We start from the raw sequence: 17,033 nt of genomic DNA, 5'->3' as shown, positions 1-17,033 counted from the left end.
AAAAGTGCACTTCACACAAGAACATCTCTGTAACTATCTCTGTAGCAGCCACCTGAATGACTACTAAAAACATTTACACCATTTAATACGTGGATATGTCATGTTACACGAGGCCCATGGAAATGCAAAACTCTTCAAAGGGTGCCTTTTACCTGAGATTTCTGGTGATAGAACAGAAATATTTTCTAATCACTGACTGAGAGAAATAGATTCTGTCCGCACAGTTGTTGTAGATCAGGGACAACAGTAGTAATAAATGCAGAGGAGCAGATTCTGTTCATGATAAAAGACTGACAGAATGCCTCAAAGAATTCCTACCACTGTACATATACCACATTCATCATTAGCATAGGCACATGATGCAAGAAAGCAAGTTTATATAGCATCAGCCAAAAAAAAAAAAAAAAAAACACACCCTTATTTCACCCATCCACTCGCTCCAAATGTTTGTCAAGTTCTGCCTTGAATCTATTTAAGCTATCAACTTCTAAGACAGATGGAAGTTTGTTCCAGCAATCAACCACCCGCTGGCTAAAGGCAAACTTCCACACATCTATCCTACAACCGTCTTTCCTCAATTTGGATTTATGCCCTCTCAGATGATTATTCTGAGCAAGAGGAAGAATCCCATCAGCATTGAGCATTCTCAAACCATTCAAGGCTTTATACATATTAATCAGATCACCTCGCAGGTGCCTAGTCTCCAGACACTGTAATTTGCAAAACTTAAGCCTTTCTTTGTAAGAGCAACCCTTTGTTCCATTCACTAATCTTGTTGCCCTTCTCTGTACTCGTTCCAACAGCTCTACATCCTTCTTAAAATGAGGCCTCCAGACCTGTATACAGAGTACTCAAGGTGTGGCCTGACCATTGCCTAATACAAGGGGATAATTACCTTATCCCTGCTAGAAAAATTCCTGTATATCATTGACAAGACACCATGAGCTACTCTTGCAGACCGTCTGCACTGCTCAGAAAACTTCATATCTGCCTGCACAATTACCCCCAGGTCCTTTTCGTTCTCTACCACTGTCAGTATGGTACAACAGAGTTGATACGTTACTTTGGGATTACTGTTTCCCATATGTAGTACTTTACATTTGTCAATGTTAAGCTTCATTTGCCACCTCTCAGCCCATCTGCTCAACTTTTCTAGATCCTGTTGCAGCAGTGCACTGTCATTAGTGTCATTAACAACCCTGCCAACCTTCGTATCGTCTGCAAACTTGGACATTAAGCTTGATATACCATCATCAATATCATTTATAAATACAGAAAACAATAATGGATCCAATACTGAACGCTGAGGGACTCCACTAATAACATTAGTCCACGATGAGCAGTGTCCATTGATTACCACTCTCTGTCTTCTCCCCCTCAACCACCCCTTTATCCATAGCAGCAATTTGCCTCCAATGCCACACTGCTCTAATTTGTGCAGCAGTCTTCCATGTGCAACAGTATCAAAGGCTTTTCTAAGATCCAAATATATGATATCAAAGTTATTCTTTGCATCCAGTTCCTTTGTGACTACATCATAGTATCCAATCAAATTAGTCAGACAAGACTTCCCCTTAACAAACCCATGCTGTGTCCGAGCTATAACTGAATTCTTGTCCAGATGATCCTGCAATGCTTCTTTAACCAGTGCCTCCATTAATTTCCCTGGAACAGAAGTTAAACTAACAGGTTTAACAGGTCTGTAATTACCTGTGTCTCCCTTTGATCCTCCTTTGTGGATTGGAGTCACATTTGCACATCTCCAGTCCATGGGTACCTCCCCTGAGTCCAGGGAAGCTCTCATAATTATGGCTAAGGGTTTGCTTACTTCCTTTGCCGCCTCCTTTAATATAACTGTATAGATTCCATCCACCCCAGGTGCTTTCTTGTGTTTATCTTAAACAAATTCTCCTCCACTTTACTCTCAGTTATTACAAGATTATTCAACTCTGGCAGTAAGCTAGATAATCTTGTAATAACTGAGAGTAAAGTGGAGGAGAATTTGTGGCATTCCCCTCCCTGAATAACTCCTCATGTGTGAATGTTGATGTAAAATATTCATTCAGTTTGTTAGCTACCTGAGCAGGATCATCAACAGTTGAACCATCAATATCAAGTGGACCAATCTGATTCATCCCCTTCCTTTTGGAGTTTACATAAGTAAAGAACTCTTTGCTGTTTTTCTTTGCATCCTTTGCCACAGATTTCTCATAATCTACCTTCGCCTGCCTAACCTCCTTTGTAACATTTGTTACAGACCAGCTTATATCTATCATAGGCTTCTGTGTCACGTGTTAATTTATATGTATCCCATGCATTTTTCTTCTCTGTCACTTGTCTAATTAGCTCATCTGACATCCATTTAGGCCTAAATCTTGAACAATATTTCTTTGTTGGTATGAAAAGCCTAGTGGCTTCCAAGATTAATTCTTTGAATGCTTCCCATTTTGAATTTGCTGTTGGTAACATCATCAGTTGGTTTCACCACATAGAATTTAAATACTGTCTCAGACCACCATAGTCACCTTTATGAAAACAAAAACCCTTCCCTTTACCCTTGATGGTAGTTACCTCCTTGAGTAAATGCCACTTCAGCACACTGTGATTACTGCCACCTAGTGGTTCCTTTATCTGCAGATTCTTGATGCATGAAGAATCACTACTGATAATCAGATCAAGAGAATTACTCCCTCTAGTTGCCTCCCGAACATGCTGCTGTAGAAAACAATCATCCAATAAATCCCCAAAAGCCTTGCTAGTGTGTCAGTGACCAACCCACAAATTCCAGTCAATATCTGGGAAATTAAAATCCCCCATTATAAGACACTCTAATTTACTGGCCCACTATTTCTCTGCACAATTGATCATTATACTCATCAGATTCATTAGGCCTATAACACACACCTACTCTCATTTTCCCTTTCCCAGTGATTTGTAGATCACTTCACAAGCAATTAATATATTCATTTTGGGCACACAGAAAAAAAAAAAAAAAAAATTTAAGCATTAAACATGAACAGTTATCTGAATTCTGCATGGCTGCTGTAATTTTGTGCTCAGGATTCTCTGTCTGCAAGTGACATGCTAATTTACAGGTAAAGCAATTTTTAAACAAGATACTGTGAGAGTCATAAAATATATAGCAGATTGAAAGAAAAATCTCCACACACTAACTGACAGAACTCAGATAGTTTTTCAATAAATCCAGAGAACAGTAATCTCAGTATTACAGAGATTACTGAATTAGTATCTGTCCTCAGTATTTAGAGAATAAACTTTCCTTAAATTTATTTGCACTTCCTGATTCTATAATAGGTGGCAAATTATTCTAACATATAACCCATTCGCTAGGAGAATATTATTATATTAAGTCTTGTACTAACCTTCCTTAATCTAAGTACAAATTTTATAGTATTTTGTTGCATGCAAAAAAAAAAAAAAGTTGTCACCCCCCTATTATTTAGTTTACTCAGATGTTTCAAAGCCTTACGTCTCCCTTCAGAAGCTGTCTTGATTGAAATTTCTGAAAACCATAAAACTGAAGACACTTTGCAGTTCAAATGAATATTTCTTCATGCCATTTAAAGAAATATTGGCACCTCCAATATTAAATTGTACCAGGGGTGTCAAACTGTGAAGTGCTACAGAAACAACTACTGAGAAGACAGATCTATACTAACATTTACAAATGCCAGTATTACTTATAGCTTTTATCTGAATTTTAAATTTTCTGCAGTACAGAAACAGCCCCATGCAAACTGTACTCCTTAAAATCTTTTTACATTATCAACTACCTTAAGTCAGTCACACCAAAGTAATATTGTCAGGGAAATACTATGCAAAAGGAATAGGTTAAAGGGGAACAGTGTGTTTGTTGTGTTAAAAGTTAATGATGTTATAGCACAATAATTTCATAAAGGCACAAAAGCTGACTTATATGTTGGAACTAATGATATTATGCATAGGAGATTAAAATATTTACTTCACAGATATGAGGCAAAAATCAAGAAGAATCATAAAATTAGGGAATCATAACTAACATCAGTTGCCAATGTAATGCTGAGTCAATGTGGTGTAACGTAAGTACTGAAAACAAAAATGAGAGGAACGTGTTACAGGCCAAATAAATGTGATGACTGTAATAAACAACTTTACAGACAAATCCAGTAGGCCCGTAAATTAAAATTTCTTTCCACAGAGGTTTGTAACTTCCAGATAATGACTGAAATTTAGTTTGGTCACTCACTCAGTAACAGAATATTTCTGTAATTAACTGGATAACTGTTTTCTATATATTACCATGTTAGAGAAGTAACAATAAAAAGCAACATTCTAATGCTCTTCATAAATTAAGAATCTTTGGGTATGAGAACAACCATTTGGCAGTGATCATAATACATTAATGTAGGATTTATTTAACTCCAAGCCCATCCATCACATGGCGGTCGATGAGACTCCAGGTAATATTTCAGCAATTTGTGCTCTTCATCTACTCCTTCCTTCCACACACTTAAAACATCTAACAGCTGTTTCTGAAAACCATTTCTTTGATTTCTCAACTGAAAATTCCAGAAATCTATTAATTACGCTGGTCAACAAATAAAATGTTTCGGTAATAAAATTAGTCAATTTCAACTAATATTAATGTACTAAATATGAATATGTCAGTAAAAATTGATTAGTAGCTCTAGTTTTGATGATACTATATTGTCACTTGCAGGGCGTTTTTGCTTGATTTTTGGCAACACTTGTTTTTTGAAAATGGTGCAGATAATTTATTAGCATTAGTAGAGGCATTTGATGCAAGAAAGCAAGCTTATGCAGCATCAGCCAAAAAAAAATAAATAAATAAATAAAATAAAATAAATAAATAAAAAATAACCACTTCCACTTCACCCCTCTGTTCGTTCGAAATACCTGTCCAGCTGAGCCTTAAACTTATTTAGGCTATCAACTTCCACGACAAGGGATGGAAGTCTATTCCACCAACCAACCACCCGCTGGCTAAAGGCAAATTTCCTCACGTCTATCCTACATCTGTCTTTTCTCAATTTGAATTTATGCCCTCTCAGGTGATTATTCTGAGCAAGAGGAAGAATCCCATCAGCATTGAGCATGCTCAAACCATTCAAGGCTTTATACACCTCTATCAGATCACCCCGGTGCCTAGTCTCCAGACACTGTAATTTGCAAAACTTAAGCCTTTCTTCGTAAGAGCACCCCTTTGTTCCATTCACTAATCTTGTTGCCCTTCTCTGTACTCGTTCCAGCATCTCTACATCCTTTTTGAAATGAGGCCTCCAGACCTGTATACAGTACTCTAGGTGTGGTCTGACCATTGCCTTATACAAGGGAATAATCACCTCCTTATCGCTGCTAGAAAAATTCCTGCATATCATTGATAAGACACCATGAGCTACTCTTGCAGCCCATCTGCACTGCTCAGAAAACTTCATATCTGCCTGCACAACTACCCCCAGGTCCCTTCCATTCTCTACCACTGTCAGTGTAGTACCACAGAGTTGATACGTTGCTCTGGGGTTGCTGTTTCCCATATGTAGTACTTTACATTTGACAATGTTAAACTTCAGTTAAACTTATGTTTGTGGTTAAGTTATATTTTCATCACAGAAGCACACCATTACTCCAATAATAAAAAAAGCATACAACTGTTATTTTGACTGCAAGGTTGGAAACCAAGGCTAAAGATGGATGCCTCATATTTGCTGCAATACTTGATGTCAATGGTTTAACTATTGATAACCCTGCTCAGGACAGTGTAAAGCTGAATAGGTATTTTGCAACTACCTTCATAGATAAGATGAGTTCTTTAGGGAAGGGGATGCCAGAGGTTTATCAAAGTCAAATAGGAATCAGAATGATTTTGTGATAACTGAAAAGAAAGTGAAAGAGAAATTTTCGAAGCTAAACATAAAAAAGGCACCTGGGGTGGATGGTATCTATCCAATTAGATGAAGGAAGGCAGCAAAGGAAGTAAGCAAACCCTTAGCCATAATTATGGGTGCATCTTTGAATTCTGGAGAGATCAAAAGATGACGAGTAATTATAGACCTGTTAAGCTTAGCGTCTGTTGCAAGGAAAATAATGGAATCACCGATTAAAAAAGTAATGCAGGATCATCTAGACAGGAATCAACTTACACTGTAGTCACAGCATGGATTTGTAAAGGGGCGATCTTGACTGACCAATCTGATTGAATACTATGAAGCAGTAAAAACTGGATGCAAAAAAATTATTTTGATATCATATACTTGGATTTTAGGAAAGCTTTTGATACTGTTACACATGCAAGGCTACTATACAAATTGGAGCAGTATGGCATTAAAGGCAGGTTATTGCTATGGATAAAGGGATGGTTGAGTGGAAGAAAACAGAATGGTTATCAATGGGCACTGCTCTTTGTAGACTAATGTTATTAATGGAGTTCCTCAGGGTTCAGTGCTGGTTCCATTGTTGTTTTTAATATTTATTAATGATAGTGATGAAGGTTAAGTATATCAGGCTTAATGTCTAAGTTTGCAGATGATACAAAGGATGCCAGGGTAGTTAACATAGTAATCAAGGAAAGCTACTGTAACAAGGTCTAGAAAAATTAGGCTGATGGGCTGAGAAATGGCAGTCCAAGTTTAACATTGATGAATGCAAGGTATTGCATATGGGTAGCAGTAATCCCAAATTAACATAACAACATTGTGGTACTCCACTTGGAGTATTACAAAATGGAAAAAGACTTGGGGGGGTAGTTGTACAGTCATATATGAAGTTCTCTGAGCAGTGCAGACAGGCTGCCAGGACAGCCTGTCTGCACTGGTGTTTTGTCAATGATATACAGGAACTTTGCTAGCAGGAAACAAAGAGGTGAATATCCCATTGTACAAGGCTACATCTTCTATACTGTATACAGGTCCAGAAGCCTCAATTTAGGAAGGATCCAGATCTGCTGGAACATAACATGTGCAGAAAAGAGCAACGAGGTTGGTTAAGGAAACAAAAGATTGTTCTTACCAAGAAAGACTCTAATTCTGCAAATTGCAGCATCTGGATACTAGGCACCTGTGAGGATATCTGACTGAGGCATTTAAGGCCCTGAATGGACTGGATAAGCTCAATGTTGATGGCATTCTTCCTCTTGTGAGATTAGTAGTAGTGACATGTGATGCAAGAAAGCAAGTGTATGAGCTTATGCAGCATCAGCCAAAAAAAAAAAAAAAAAAAAAATCACACCATTCCCTCCAAATGCCTTTCAAGTTCCTCCTTAAATTTATTTAACCTATCAACTTCCACAACGACAGATGGAAGTTTGTTCCAGCAATTAACCACCCGCTGGCTAAAGGCAAATTTCCGCACATCTATTCTACATCTGTCTTTTCTTAATTTGAATTTATGTCCCTTTAGGTTCATAATCTGAATAATCTGAACAAGTGGAAGGATTCCATCAGAATTCAGCGTGCTCAACCCTTTCTCAGTTTGGATTTAATTCCCCTGGGAGGGGAATTAAATCCAAACTGAGAAAGAACGGTTGCAGGAGATATGTGCAGAAGTTTATCTTCAGCCAGCAGGTGGTCAATTGTTGGAATAAACTTCCATTCTGTTGTTATGGAAGTGGATAGTTTGAATAAATTCAAGGAAGAGCTTGACAAATTCTTGGAGGGTTTTTTTTGGGCTGATGGTCTATCAGTTTGCTTGCATCAGTTGCCACTATTAATACTACTAACTTAATTTTTTTGAAGTCAATGTTAGCCTTTTTTTTTACATACTTAAATATAAATTTGAAAGTATTAGCTTTAATGAAAGTGTTCTAGAAAAAAAAAAAGTAACACAACATAATTCAACATGCCAATTATTACATATTATTTTGTTCACACCAATTACAACGTGCCGAACAGACTGCTTTATTTCATAAAAACATTTTCAATGATTACGGTTAGAGAAAATTATAATGTAATCCACTATTAGTGTTCATGTTAAGACTACTTACTTGAGCAGTTCTGCAGCATTCCTAGCCATAACAGACAAATCACCTCCTGAATCTGTCATTTTGAAGTTGCTGAGATCATTTCCACTAGAATAATAATCTCCTGCTCCTATATAATAAAACCCAACTATTATCAGCATCTGTCTGTGGGTATCATTTTGGCATTTATTCTCAAAATCTGTATTAAATCTTATTTGTTGGCAAATTTACATCAATACTTAAGTTTTAAAATCATTAACTCTGTTACCTATTCAATGAACCATCAAAAATTGTTTTTTAAGGACCAAATGCATTTAACAAACAAGAACAATGTTGAAAGAAAAAAAAAAAAAAACATAAGTACATAGGGAAACATGCCAATTATTTTCCAGAGCAAGTTCTCTGGAAAAATTTTTACACATCTATCCTGTAACCATCCTTGTTTAATTAAATTTATATCTCCTTCAATATGTTGTTCAAGAAAGAGTAAGGAAGTCATTAGCATTAAATTTACCCAACCCACTTTGATCAGGTCTCCCTACATCTAGATAATTTGGGCAGATGGGCTAAGAAGTGGCAACTGAAGTTTAACCTTGACAAATGCAAAGTACTGCATATGGGTAGAAGTAACCCCAGAGAAACATACCAACTGTGTGGTACTACACTTAAGGTGGTAGAAAATGAAAAAGACCTGGGAGTAATTGTGAAGTCAGATATGAAGTTTTCTGAGCAATGCAGACAGGTGCCAGGGCGGGTCAAGAGGTTTTGTCAATGATATATAGGAATTTTTCTAGCAGGGAGAAGGAGGTGATTGTCCCTCTGTATAAGGCAATGGTCAGGCCTTGAGTACTGAGTACAGGTCTGGAGGCCTCATTTTAGGAAGGATGTAGATTTACTTGAGCGTGTACAGAGAAGGGCAACAAGATTGGTGAGGGGAATGAAGGGATCCTCTTACCAAGAGAGGCTTAAGTTCTGCAAATTGCAGTGGCTGGAGACTAGGCACCTGCGCGGTGATCTGATTGAGGTGTATAAGGCCTTGAATGGGTTGAGCACGCTGAATTCTGATGGGATCCTTCCACTTGTTCAGATTACGAACCTAAGAGGGCATAAATTCAAATTAAGAAAAGACAGATGTAGAATAGATGTGTGGAAATTTGCCTTTAGCCAGCAGGTGGTTAATTTCTGGAACAAACTTCCATCTGTCATTGTGGAAGTTGATAGGTTAAATAAATTTAAGTATGAACTGGACAGGCATTTGGAGGGAATGGTGCGTTTTTTTTTTTTTTTTTTTTGGCTGATGTTGCATAAGCTCATACACTTGCTTTCTTGCATCACATGCCACTACTACTACTACTACGATTACCTTCCCAAACATTTCCCATTTGGGATTTACTTTCTTTAACATCAGTTGGTCTCATTGCAAAGAGTTTAAAAAAACATCTGGGTCCATTATAATACACGATGAATCACCTTTGCAAAAGGTTGTTCGTCATGTATTAAGAATCATCAAGTAAAGGAAAGCTTTAGGTGGCAGGGATCATAGCATATGATGAAGAATTTATTCAAAAAAATAACTACAGTCAAGGGGTAAAGGGATGGGATTTTGTCTTTGCAAAGGTAATTATAATTGGTTCAGAGATTTCTTTAAAAAGCTTTTCATTGAGACTAATGAATGTTGCTAAGGAATTTGTCAGAAATGGTTAATGACAGTAATCAGGGCATGCTATTTCAAGAGGATCTAGATAAACCAAGAAAATGGGATCTAAAATGTCAATTGAGGTTTAACAGTGATAAATGGAAGGTACTGTGGGCTAGCAATAATCTCAGAATAACTCAAGGTAGTAGATAAAAAAAAAACATTCTAGGGGAAGTTACAGTCCAATATGAAATTCTCTGAGCAGTGCTAATAAGCTGGCATAACATCTCATGAGATACAGTAACTTTTCATCAATGATATACAGTAACTTTTCCAGAACAGACAAGAGAGAGAGAGAGAGAGAGAGAGAGAGAGAGAGAGAGAGAGAGAGAGAGAGAGAGAGAGAGAGAGAGAGAGAGAGAGAGAGCAGAGAGAGAGAGAGAGCTGAAAATTAGTTGGGGCACAAAGAATGACCTGAGTTTTATCTCTGGAACTAGGCAACTGCATGTAATGGCTTAAAAGGGTTAATGTAAGTAAATTTCTAGTGGAATGAAGTAACTGGCAGCACAGATTTAAAATGGAAATTGATTGGAAAGGATGCTTGAAGAACTGACGTGAAATTTGCATTCATCCATAGCATAGAGTAATCAATTGTTGGAATAAAGTTTCAGAATGTTGTGGAGAGGGTAATTTGACTAAATTTAAAGATAGTTTAAACAAATTAATTTTGGGGGAGATGATGAATTTTTGGGCTTACACATTTCACTGCTCTATAAGCTTTGCTTCCATGTATCATGTTACTACTAATATCTCTGTTACTAAAAATTTCAACTACTTCATTCTTTTCTCTTTGCAAATAATCTGTTTAGACTGTTTTGAATAACAGTTTTGAAACCAACATTTTAAAGAAGCAAACTAATTACCTGTAATAAGCACTATAGCTATGTCGTCAGCTTCTGCTGCCATTTTCAAAGCTTTTGGTATGCTTGTATACATCTAATAAATAAAAAGTATTCATGATAAGCATACACCCAAATGTTTATAAAAGTTTTATTTTATATTCTAGCAATAAGAGTAACATACATGCAAATGTTATTAATCTAATGGTAGTTAATTCAACATTGTGGTTATTTTAAAATCATGACGATCCCCAACTCCCCAACTGTAATATGATAATACTAATGATAGCAATTAATGTGAATTCAATTCAGAATTAAAACTACATTGCAACGATGTACAGTCAAACCCCTCAAATATAGCAAACCATTATCTGGCACCACCCATTTCCCAGCCATATTTTAAGAAAATTAAAGTCCAACAGATTTTTCTAATTTCATGGTGGATTCATCTCAGAGAAATAAGCTTTTACCACACTCCAATGACATTGAGTAATTTATCAGGTCACAGAATTATTTAGCTGCTATTCATGAACAAGGTTAGTGACTTAATTACAATATGAAACCTCCCTTAACAGATACCTCTTTCTGGGGGCACTCAGGCTTGGTCCCAACAAAAAGTAATAGAAATTACATGCTAATTGACCTCTCCACAATTGATACTCTCCTTTTTGTATTTTCAACTCCTACACCAGACTCTTAGATTCTTTCAAGGGTAATTTAAGGATTCTCTTAATGGAAGGTAATTTGGGATTAACATGTTCACTGCCGGTAACACATGTTCAATGACCTATGAAAACATGCACTGATGTTAATACATCAAAACCTGTATCGACATGCCGATACTTGCTGACAAATAAAATGAAAGGCACCAATAATTACCTGAATCTAATGTTTTGTGAATTCAAGACTGTTCCACTTTTTCAGAGATGAACACAGATATTTTATATATGCAGTAAACACTTGACTTAATAGACTTCAGATTTAACAGTTAAAAAAATTTTGACTGTCACTAGAGTGTATTTTGAGTGTATATACGAAATAGGCAAAACTGAACTAAGTCAAGATAACCAAAAGTCAGTATCCCATTCATAGTGATCATCTACATCCTGTTCATTATGATATTTCTTTATTATAACCTCACTTATAGTGTATCATCATGACCCAACAAAACTTGTGAAAAGAAAAAGCATGCATTTGAGTGTTGTGCAGAAAATAAAGCTGCTATAAAAATAGAGAAATTAGACCCTAGTGTGTCTGTTTATCATATCTATGAGAAACATGGCATGAAAAAAAAAAAAAAATCAAACTGTTAGACATTGTAAAAAGCTTAAGGAGTTTTAAGGAATTTAATGCTATAGGTTCACCAGGTTCTCAACTTCATCTTCTTAGCTCCAACTCTGAATAAAGTTTTTCCAACACCACTGTACAGACACAGTAAATTATGATATTCCACTATTACTATATATCAACCATCAAGAGGAATAAGTTTGTTTTTTTATCATTTAACTTTATTTCAGTGTTTCTAATATACACATATTTTTTTTTCATGAAAACCCCCAAACATGAAAGGTATTAGAGCCTAAAATACATAGTAACCATGCATGGGTTGAAGTTGGGAAGACTGAAGATTGTAGACAGAATTGTAGAATAGTGGAATTGGAAATACTGGAAATATTGACAAAGATTTGAAACAGTAATCTAATAAAAAACAGAAATCTCGCAGATCAACCTATTTTGCATTCTTGTAATGCCAAACAACGAGGTTGAGAATGGTCATGAGAGAAAGGCTCTAGTGGAGAAGAGACCACCACCAATTTGTGATCTGAGGTATATACAGGACCACTCACCTCAGAAGGGTTGTTTGTGAAAAAAAGTTCAAGCGTGTTGGTAGCAATTAGAATTGTCTGATATTCTGGTAGGTAAATGAGCAATCTGTGCAAGGTCATTAATAATTACAAAAGCTTCTGCATCTTGACCAGCTGGGTCTGTGTGATTATAACACGGAAGCCAGCTGGAGTTGTGAACATTAAAATCACCAAGGAATATTATCTCACTGTTAGGAAAGTTGAACTGGAGAAAGCCAAGTTTCAGAGAAAGGAATTCGGAGTTCCAAGTGATTAGTGGAGTCGGGAGAACAATAGAGGCAACAGATGAATTTGACAGAATGTGGTTGAGAGATTTTAAGGCAGAGAAGATCAAAATGAGGAGGTTCCAAATTACTAAGTCTTAGACAGGGAATATCAGATATATACACAAGTACAAACTTTGAAGTGAAAAGAGTAATATAGCAAATAATTAGGACAATTGAGATGAGCAGTGGTTGAATCAACTGATAATTATGATTCTCAGAAAAAGTATTTGGATTTTGGCAAATTACATGTCTGCTCCAATATTCCCTATCAAAGATAGGGACTATCGAAGTGAACAAGTGCACAAATACTATCTCTGAGTGGAAGGAATCGAACAGCAAATAATTAGGAAACCAAGATGTGTAGAGGTTGAGGGCACTGATAATTGGGATTTTGTCAGAAAAAGTAAGTGGGACTTGGCAGACCATAAATAAAAATGGACATCACTGAAATTGGAACTGAGACCACATACATTTGTGAAAAAAAATGAAGTTTTTGGGAGGTTTAGAGCATTTTGCAGATAATTTTATTCTATTAGTTTGACCACAATACAGTCACATAATGCAAAAGTGGAAGAGGGCAGGCAAGGACATGACTAATAACAGCAGCCCCATGCAGAAGTTAAAATGATTCTGATATTGTTTTCTATTGAAACATGCAGTAGACTGGGAGGCTAGTTACCCGGATTTCAAGGCCTGCTGTAGGTCATCATGGAACAAGGAAATACATTGGCTGTGAAGGCTGAAATCTTAATCCATATTAAAATGATAGAAATTATATTACAATAAAGTGGACCAAAAAGGACCACTTTATCAAAATGAAGCATTTATTGAAATGATAAATTGGTAACTAAGAGCAAGATCAGGTGCATATATACTTGCATACCGAAGCTAGGAGCAAAATGAATAAATCCGATGAATTTGTAGTGCTGATGAAGTCATCAAAGGCAGACATTGTGAGGATATAGAGATGTGGTGTCAATCAGATACAAGGGATGAAAAATTTGAATACAGGCAGTACAACGCATACAGAAAGAATAAGAGAGGAGGGGGTTTTTTAGCCAGTGGGTGTTTTAGTAATTAGTATAAATAGTGACAAATGACACAAGGAAGCAAGCTTATACAGCACCAGCAAAAAAAATATCATTTCACCAATCCATCCACTCCAACAATTTGTCTAGTTCTTCCTTCGATTTATTCAAACTATCCACTTCCACAACAATGCATGAAAACCCATTCCATGTTGTCTGTTGACTGAAGACAAACTTCTAAATATCTATTCTGCAGCCATCCTTCCTCAATCTGAATTTATGCCCTCTCATGTGCATAGTCTGAGCAAGAGAAAGAATCACATCAGTATTGAGTTTGCTCAAGCCATTCAAAACCTTAAACAACTCAATCAAATCAGCTCACAGGTGCCTAAGCCTCCAGACACTGCAATTTGCAGAACTGAAGTCTATCTTGATAAAAGCACCTCTGTTTCCCCCCTCACCAATCCCAATGCCCTTCTCTGTACCCTTTCCATCCAATAGCTCTACATGCTTCCTAAAATGAGACCTCCAGATCTGTATGCAGTACTCAAGATGTTGTCTGGCCATTACCTTATACAATGAGATAATCACATCCTTAGACTTGCTAACAAAGTTCCTGCATATCATAGACAAAACCCAATGAGCTATTCTAGCAGCCTGTCTGCACTGTTCGGAGAACTTTTTGTCAGACTGCACAGTTACCCCCAAGGCCTTTTCATTTTCCACTATGCAGAGTGTAGTACCACATAGCTGATACATTACTCTGGGATTACTGCTACCCATATGCAATACCATACATCTGTTAATGTTAAACTTCAACTGCATTTTTCTCAAAGATCTAAAAAGGCAAAGACCATTTGCCTTTTTAGATCTTTTGCAGCAACATACCTTCATTATTGTCATTAAACACCCTAACTTTTGTATCATCTGCAAACTTAGACATTAAGCTAATACACCTTCATCAATATGATTAATAAATACAGAAAAAGAACAATGGGCCCCAGCACCAAGCCACTAATAACATTAATCCACGAAGAGCAGCATCCATTGATAAACCAATCTGTCTTGTCCCACTCAACCATTCCTTTATCTTTAGTAGTAACTTTCCCTTAATGCCACACTGCTTCAAATTGTAGAGCAGTCTTTTATGTGCAACAGTATCAAAAGCTTTCTTCAAATCCAAATATATGATATCAAAATTATTTTTGCATTCAGTTCTTTTGTCACTGCATCACAACACCTAATCAACTTGGTCAGACAGGATCTCCTTTTAACATACACATGTTGTGACAGAAATAACTGCATTCCTGTCTAGATGTCCTCCATTACCTCTTTAACTAGTGACTCAATTATTTTCCCTTAACTGAAGTTAAGCTAACAACTCTGTAATTACTCGTGTCACCCTTTGATCTCTCTTTTCAAATTAAAGATACATTCACACATATCCAGACTGCAGGGACCTCGCCTGAATCCAAAGATGTTCTCATAATTATGACTAAGGGTTTGCTTACTTCCTTTGCTGCCTCCATTAATATAATTAGATAGATCCTTCCATTCCACGTACCTTTCTTATGTTAAACAACTCTTCCACTTTGCTCTCTGTTATTACAAATTCATTAGCTCTCTGTTAGGTTTGATAAACTTCTGGAATCCAATTCCCTAAAGAATTCCTAATGTGTGAATGTAGAAGTAAACTACTCAGTCAGTTTGTCAAAAACATGTGCAGGATCATTAACAGTTGAACCATCGATATCAAGTGGACCAATCTGATTCATCCCTTCCGTCTAGTGTTTACATAAGTAAAGAAGTCTTTGTTGTTTATCTTTGGATCCTTTGACAAAGATTTCTCATAATCTGCCTAGGTTGCCTATCCTCCTTCGTGACTTGAGTACAGACTAGTTTATATCTACCATAAGCTCCTATGTTCCCTGATGATTTATATGCATCCCATGCATTTTTCTTCTCTGCCATGAGTCACATTAGTTCATCTGTTATATATTTAGGTCTAAGCCTTGAACTGAATTTCTTAGTTGGTAGGAAAATTCTAGAAACTTTATGATTATTTTCCTGAATGCTCCCCATTTAGAATTTTTTTTGTTATTAACTTTAGTTGGATCTATTATATAGAATTTAATAACTGTCTGAGACTACCACAGTCACCTTTATGAAAGCAATAACCCTTCCCCTTTACCTTGATGGATGTTACATCTTTAAGTAAATTCCATTTCGGTACACTTATCACCTAGTGTTTTTTTTTATCTGTAGATTCTTAATGCATGAATAATCACTGCTGATAACCAGATCGAGAGTATTGCTCTCTCTTGTTGTCTCTCTAAACTTTTATCTAATAAAAGTGTCACTAAACTGTTATCCAATAAATCCCCAAAAGTCTTGCTAGTGAGTGAGTAACCAACCTAAAAGATCCAGTCAATATTTGGAAGTTAAAATCCCCCATATAAGACATTCTGATTTATTCGCCCACTATTTCTCTGTACAGTTGTTCATTGTACTCAAAGTCATTCAACATATAATTTTTTATTTTGTTTTTCCAGTGCTTATGTCACATGAAACTAACTCAACATTGCACTGGCCACCCATGTGGACTGGATTCACTGCCTTAGATTTTATGCGCTTCTGAACTAAGAAAATAACACCCCCTTCCTGTCCTGTCTCTTCTTCCTGTATATATTGTACTCCCCATATTCAAATTGTGCATCCCTTATATCTGAGTGACACCACATTTCTGATACCCTACAATGTCTGGTATTAGTGATTGATGACTTGACCAACAATTCAAATTCATGAAATGTATTTACTATGCTCCTACCACTGATGTGCATGCAAGTATACATACACCTGTTCTTGCTCTCAGTTACCCTAACCCAGTCCATGTGTTTCCTTGTTTCATGAGATTCAGAGCGGCCCTTCAGATCCAAAGTATGTTGCTTTCTGAGCTGCTTTATGTTCCAATAGAAATACTGCAAGAATCACTTTCACTTCTGCCTGCAGATATTGTTAATCTAATAGTCTGTGTATCCCCTTCAAGCTAACAATATTCCAACCCATCTAACATTGCCTGAATAGCACAGCAAATATTCTTGCACCCTTTCTATTTAAGAGTATTCCAACCCTGTAGAAGCAATCTCTTGCCAACACGCACAGACCACACTGAGAAAATTCTATCCCATGAGCCTTGCACAATCTCTCCAGGGTCAAATTGTTTTACAAGGCTCTCATCGTGTACTCCCTCCTATCATGTCTTCCCAGAATTTCAGATACATTCAAATTTAACCCTAACTCTTGACTTAGGGATCTGACTCTTTAAAAATTACAGCTGTGAATTACAGGCCCGAAAAAGCGATAA

At 36.6% G+C, this 17,033-nt stretch overlaps 1 protein-coding gene across 1 annotated transcript in view; it reads right to left on the bottom strand.

The window, feature by feature from the left end:
• The window catches only part of LOC150080948 (enoyl-CoA delta isomerase 2-like), a 126,007-nt gene that overhangs the window by 53,927 nt on the left and 55,047 nt on the right, over positions 1-17,033 (bottom strand). The window contains exons 5-6 of the mRNA XM_090382008.1: positions 10,535-10,607; positions 8,000-8,105 (exon numbers count right to left, since the gene is read on the bottom strand). Of these exons, the coding sequence (XP_090238134.1) occupies positions 8,000-8,105; positions 10,535-10,607 (179 nt within the window). The remainder of the gene's footprint in view (positions 1-7,999; positions 8,106-10,534; positions 10,608-17,033) is intronic.

Source organism: Mastigoproctus giganteus, chromosome 9, assembly GCF_048544385.1.
Source record: "Mastigoproctus giganteus isolate SK-2022 chromosome 9, ASM4854438v1, whole genome shotgun sequence".
Classification (NCBI taxonomy): Eukaryota; Metazoa; Arthropoda; class Arachnida; order Uropygi; family Thelyphonidae; genus Mastigoproctus; species Mastigoproctus giganteus.
Note: the sequence above shows the minus strand (reverse complement) of the source record. Positions and strands in the feature narration are given on the sequence as shown.